Below are 6,570 nucleotides of genomic sequence, written 5' to 3'. Positions count from 1 at the left end.
CCACACACACACACACACACACACACACATCGCCCCCCCGGGGATCCCAACTAAAGTTCAGAGCCTGAAAATAATTCAGAAAGTTTTTAGATTATATAGAGATTTTATATTGTTACCAGATAAAGAGAAGAAACAAAGAGCATAAAGTAAAGAGAGGATGGATGGATGGGTGGATGGATGGGTGGATGGATGGATGGATGGATGGATGGATGGATGGATGGATGATGGGTGGATGGATGGATGGAGGAATGATGGATGGATGATGGATGGGTGGATGATGGATGGATGATGGATGATGGGTGGATGGATGGATGGAGGGATGATGGAGGGATGATGGATGGATGGATGGGTGGATGGATGGATGGATGGATGGATGATGGATGGACCTGTGTGCTCCTCAGCAGCACGTGTGAAGCACCTCTGCGCTGATGCTCATCCACCTGTAGAGACGCACCAGCCTGGTCACATGACCACACTCTTTCCTCTGAGCTCCTCTCCTGAGTCACCTGGTGAACATCAGCTGCGTGAGGATTCAGGCTGGAACACGTCCACACAGGTGCACAGGCTGCCCTGTGAATCACCTGTGCCCACCAGATGGACACTGCGAGACAAATTTAAACGAGTTGTGGACGAATCTTCATCGTTCCTTCAAATCTCGCGTTCAAAGCTCCTCTTTTTTGGTGCTAAAAGTGACAATCGATCCAGAGAAAAACCCTCTTTCTGTGGTCCGTGTCGAGGTTCTGGTGCCGGTTCATTTGTGCTTCACCTCCATCGTCATGGTGACCCGTGTGGACCGAGACGCTCCGTTGAGCAGGTGGACGCTGGTCTTCATGTGTAAACACTGTGGAATACTGACGGCCGATTTCGCTACCTTCCCTTCTGTCCTTCCCCTCTGTCCTTCCCCTCTGTCCTTCCCTTCTGTCCTTCCCCTCTGTCCTGTGTTTGTCTCCTTCTCCCCTCCGAAGGGGACAGAAAAGACCAAAACTGGTTGATGTTTTTGTCTTGTTAGGAGAAACGGAGCAGGAATACCATGGATCAGGTTGATTATGGAGGACAAACGTCTTCCAGTCCAACTCTGGCAGCACCGGCGCCGTTTTTAAACAATGTCCTCATCAACATTTCAGAGCTGACAGGTTTAGGCTGTGTGTGTGTGTGTGTGTGTGTGTGTGAGCCACAGCTCTTCAGATTATCCACCAGTCTCCATGACCGACGGTGGTTGTTACTGGACCGGTGAAGGCTCCCGCCTCGGCGTGAACATTTCCGGCCCTTCAGCTGCTGTCAGACGTCCAATTTCAGGCTCTGCTGACGCCTGATGGCCAACAGGATGGGGGGGGGGGGGACATCACCTGGTGGCGCTGAGGTCCAGTGGGACGTGTGTGTTCCTGGGGAGCCACCTGAAGCCCTCAGAGGGAGACCTGACAGCAGGGTCAGGGGGACCCTGGGAGCAGGCTGGGGAATTAGCATAATGCTAATAAGCGTCACATGCCGCCGCTCCAAACACGGCTCGGCTCATTTCCAGCTGTCACAGTCAGACGCTGATTACAGTCGAGCTCCGGCGGCGCCAGAGACGGTCAGAAAAACCGCCCGAACTTCTCTGACGGCGCCCGTGATGGTTCCTCGCACGGAAACGTCCGCAGAGGGACAAAACCCGAGCGTGCGGGATTGTCGCCGCCAGTGAGGACGAAGACGATGTGAAGACCTCCACTCGGCTCTCGTCTATCTCAGAGCCGCACTGCAGGCGTTGCCATGACGATGTACTGCTCTGAGAATTGAAAAGCCCATCTCCTGAACCCCTGCAGTGTAACGATGATAGCAGCTTCGCGGCTAAATCTATTGCTATCGTCATTGTAGCCTGTACGGGGGTGACCCAGATGAGGGGGCGTGTCCACGGTCGGTCCCCAGCGGATCCCAAAAAAAGGCCGTGCGGGCACGTGCGCTGCAGAATTTGCACATTAACGCACGTGAACCCCGAGCAGAGGTGGGAACCGCAGATCGAAGGTGACAGTCAAAGCATCGGAATCCTCCGGGCTCGGGACTAATCCGTCCCTTTGTCTCTGGAGGGGGGGAGACTTTGATCTGATGGGATCCAATGTTGGAATCTGCATCCACACGCAGAGGAATTGCACCACTTTGTGGAGGAGAGAAGATCATAATCACGAGGGATCCAGTGGTAATCGGCTCTCCGGAATAATTAACCAGTTTCAGAGAAGCTCTTTTCACAGCACTTTATTCCCGTTTTAAGAGGCTGTAAAGGAAGATTTCATCGGAATTTCCGCCGCCGTTTGGCTCTTTGGGAGACAGCAGTTCATCACACGAAGCAGATCCGCCTTCAGGTCCACGGAAGACAGAAATTCATCACCGGGGACAATCGTGATTCAGCACCTCGTTGGCAACAAGGACACAAACACCACAGAAGAAGGCCAGAGGGTCGCAGCCCACAGCTATGGGAGGACGGGAGCCCGTGCCCATGTCCAGCCCAGATGTTTCTGTTCTACCACCTTTTTTAAATGTGCCATTTGGCATCGTGTTTCCTTGTCTTTTGTTGGTGGTGACGCTCCGTTTACGCCGGTTGAAGAGGCCTCGGCTTTGAAAACAGCTGGGACGGCCGAGGAGCCCGTTTCAGCACGAGGAAGAGATTTTCCTCCTCACTGGTATGAAAGATCAAATGGAAAAAACGACCCTTTAAACGCGTGAAAATGTGCTGAAAATCTAAGATTCCATAATTACTCAGCTGGTTTCAGACAAACAAACGAAGCATTTTCCATCCTGATCGCTGCTAATGCTAAAGCTAAAGCACGTAACAGCTTTCAGCCGAGAGAAGGTGGCGTCAGGTGGCGTCTGACCGTCACTGGGCGTTCCGATCGGAACAACAGGGATGGAATGTTTGGTTGTTTTTTCCCGCCTTTGCATCAAAGCCGGGACAGCCGACAGATGTGACGCGTTCGCCAGCCTGCTGCTGAGGCCGAGCAGGAACCACCGGAATTCCGTTCATTCCCGGAGAATTAGGGAGGGAAAAATCCACCAAGGATTGCCAGGAATCCTGTAAAGCATCAGCGATTTTCCAGTTTATTACAACTGTAAGACAATCAAATGTGGTCAGAACTGCAGAAGCTTCCAAAGTCCAGGAGTCCAGATTTATAGTCTCTGAAGTGCAGAACAACACGGTGGTATAAGAATTAACCCCTGGGGAACGCCGCCGAACGAAACATCTGTAGCCATTCACGTTCTTCATCAGGGAAATAAAGGCAGTAGAGGATGAGAGGGGGACGACTGCAAGTTACGGGACATTTTGGACCAAAAGGCAGAAAAAGTAGCGTTGTAGACAAGAACTGTGGGCGGAGCCGCCTGATTGATGACTTTATCCAAACTATCGGAACAGCAAATGCAGGGATTTCTTGACAGAAAACGTTGTTAAAACGGGTCCGTAAATTCTCCCTTGGGTCAACAATTCCACTTTTCCGCCCAGCATCGTAGAGACGCTGTCTTTTATTTCAAAATGTGTCAGAACGGCTAGTGCGCATTAGCGCGTGACTTCAAAGCAGGAAAGTTTTGTGCGACTATTTCCCAGAGTAACGAGGGGGGTTTTTTTCCTGCCAGCCTGGCGTTGACGACCACAGACAACATTTGTTCCCGCCCAGGCTCAGTTAGTCAAGCAACAAATTAGCAGCGAGCGGTGGAACAAGGCTCTCAGTGGGCTGTCACGAGAGTTTATGCAGCGGAGGCTAACATCCAATTAGCTGCTCAATCAATGCCAGTAAAGGATATTAGCATTAGCCTTATAAAAAGAAAGTCATTTTCTGTTTTCTGCATTAGCACTTTCACATCCCGCTACCACGTTTTTCATGAAGTTCACACTCGTGTTTGACCACACCCACCAAAGTCTTTGCTGAGGACTTGGAAAGTGGAAAAAATGGACGCCTCACGAAGACGGCGGCATTCTCGGCTCCCTACGACCGGGGTCAGAGGTCAGCAGGTGCGGTCCGCAGCCCCTTTCCATCCCAACTTTTAGACGTTTAAGCAGCTTTGCAATCAGTTCAAAGCGGATGTGCGAACGGTTCCGATGAGGAAGTCCCCGACGGTCTGATGAGCGAGGAGCGCCGGATTAGAAACTTCCGTCCCTACACGGCTCACCAGATTCCTGCATCATTACGACTAATTGAGCTCTTTGTGTGGCTGCTGCCACAGCTCGCCCCTCTGCAGGCTAAACAATGCTAATTGACTCTGCCAGCAATTGTTCTGCGATTAAACAGACATGAATCAAGTCTTATCAGCCCTCACGGAGGGCAACCGGGGCGCAGATAGCCGGGACTCAGGGCGTGAAACTAGGGGGGGGGGGTTATCCTGAAAGAGGGGGTGCGATCCAGCTGGGGGTCCCAAAGGGTCCAACGGGACATGACTGAGGGGTGGCAATGCGCAGACCAGGAGGGAGGGGCGGGGCATACAGGCTGGAGGCGGGGCCTGGATCCACTCAGGTCCCCACAACATTGTAAACATCCGTGTTTTTAAGAGGCTGAACATCCCGTTAACGTTTGGCACCAATGCAACCGGAGAAATGTCACATATCCGAGGCCGGTAGTCGGAGCAAGGATGAGAACGGAAGAGCTGATTAGTAGTGTGTTTATTACTTAGAACCATTGAGTTTCATCTCAGGAATCCAAAAGACTGACAACTGATTTCAGCTACATCACACCTGAGCCTCTTTAGGGCTGCACAAAGACACATTCAGCATTTTCTGAGAGGTTTGTAATCATCGAAATCATTAAATAAAGCCCAAACACAGACGAAGGCGACTGCAAGGAATAAATACGTTCTTCAAACGGACATTTACAGTGCTGTTGATGGAGCAGGTGCACGGATACCAGAGTCTGGACGCCCGACCCTCACGTCCTCCCGCCACGATTAGCAAGCCAATTAGCTCTTCGCTACGCTCGTTTATATTATTTTATCATCGTCAAAATTCGAATCTCTGCGTCCCAAATGCGCGGTTGGAATCGCGAACAGCAAATGGAATAAAACCGAATGAACATGCGCAGCGCTGAGTGTGAACCACGTGGACGGGACGGCGAGGAGCTGCCGCGGCTCCGCCTGCAGGCTGATGGCTAAACCAGAGACGCTCCGGCATTCCAGTTTTCTGGAATCCAAACCGCGTATTTTACGGAATCCTGCCGGCATCCAAAGGGGCAGAAGCCCGGCGTGATTCCAGTTAGCATTCTCTCGTTTACATTCGGTCAGATGAAACTGTGGAGTAACAAACTTAGTTCCTCTAAATCTCAGTGGATTTGTCTTCTCTGTAGTTTTAATTTGCCAGCTGATGTTCAGCCCGGAATGATGGAGCAGCGCGGAAACATCTGCAGAGTTGGGAATACTGCTAGAACAGTTCCTGAAGCATTATCATTAGAGCAGGGATGGGCAAATCCAGTTCTCGAGGGCCGGTACAAGCCGGGTTTTGTGTCCTACCAGGCAGAAACCATGAACTGGAACCCAAGATGAACGCTTCTCTACCTGTCAGATAGAAAACCTGGATTGAATCCAGGCCCCGAGGACTGGATTTACCCAAACCTTTAGAGTGAATGTTGTAGTATTTGTAGTTGGTGTTTCCGAGAGCATAAATGCTCGGAACAGAAAATAAAGACATTCCACACTGAGGTTCCTGCTGAGATGTGGCTGTTCGATGCCCCTGAGGTCCGCCGCCGCCTGTCTATCTCTTTGGTCTGTCGATGTCGTCGATGGCGGCGAGGAGCTTCTGACGAGCCTTCTTGTTTATGTGGGAGCCCAGGCAAACGTTCACCAGGTTGGCTAGCTGCTTCATGGAGTACTCCTGAAGGACAGCAAAGGTCAGCTAACGCAAGCCGGAACGACGGATCGGCTCCGGAGGCGAGGAACTCACCCTGTGGTTCTTGATGAACTGCTCCATGTCGTTCTCCGTGAGATAATAAGCCTTGATGTAGGTCTCCACGAACTCTTTGTCGGGGATGGGTCGCAGGTCCGTCAGCTTCTCCAGCTTCATGAGGAACTGCTGGAAGTCCAGCTGCATCAGCGCGCGGCCCTCGTTGCTGCACTTCTTCACGTTAGCGTAGCTGCGGGACAGAGCGCGGCTAAAGATTAGCATCTTTAGCTCCAGACTCGCTGCCAGCGCACGACTACTCGCCACCTTTTTATTTCTGTCATACAGCAGCGTGGTGCCGAGCATTTGGGCTGCGACCTCAGAACCATTTCAGGGGTGGACAGAGGCCGAGTGAGCCAGGAGCAAACAGACGTCATTCTGGCGTCTTGGGGCGGTGGGAGCGTCAGCGTGTTGGGACGTCTGCGGACGTAGACGTCTGCGGGTCGGTTCTAGTGTCCCCGCTGCAGAAAACGCTTAAAAATGCAGCAAAACGACGACCTGGCAACCACGAAACCACGACTCAGAGCGGGATTTTATAACATGTTCCCGCGGAACGCTGAGAAGAACCGACGGGGTTCCGTCTGCTTCTGATAGGACCCCCTATTGGATCCCACTTTGATGTGTGAAATGCGTTTACAGGCGACCCGTTGGGGCCGCGTGGCGCCGATTCCCCGGCAGAAGGTGGG

General features: G+C 52.0%; 1 protein-coding gene across 4 annotated transcripts in view; it reads right to left on the bottom strand.

Annotated features, from left to right (window-relative positions):
- Positions 1-4,603: 4,603 nt before the first annotated feature.
- Positions 4,604-6,570, bottom strand: part of vps50 (VPS50 EARP/GARPII complex subunit) — a 47,971-nt gene continuing 46,004 nt past the window's right edge. For 2 of the 4 annotated variants that reach the window (XM_057020443.1, XM_057020444.1), the window contains 2 exons: positions 5,888-6,077; positions 4,604-5,818 (listed from right to left, as the gene is read on the bottom strand). In XM_057020443.1, coding sequence (XP_056876423.1) covers positions 5,699-5,818; positions 5,888-6,077 — 310 coding nt within the window. In that variant the 3' untranslated portion in view covers positions 4,604-5,698. The remainder of the gene's footprint in view (positions 5,819-5,887; positions 6,078-6,570) is intronic. The other 2 variants (XR_008947935.1, XM_057020445.1) reach the window with 2 other exon arrangements.

The sequence above is a fragment of the Takifugu flavidus genome, chromosome 21 (genome assembly GCF_003711565.1).
Source record: "Takifugu flavidus isolate HTHZ2018 chromosome 21, ASM371156v2, whole genome shotgun sequence".
In the NCBI taxonomy this organism is placed as follows: Eukaryota; Metazoa; Chordata; class Actinopteri; order Tetraodontiformes; family Tetraodontidae; genus Takifugu; species Takifugu flavidus.
The sequence above is the reverse complement of the archived record's forward strand: the minus strand, read 5'-3'. Positions and strand labels throughout refer to the sequence as shown.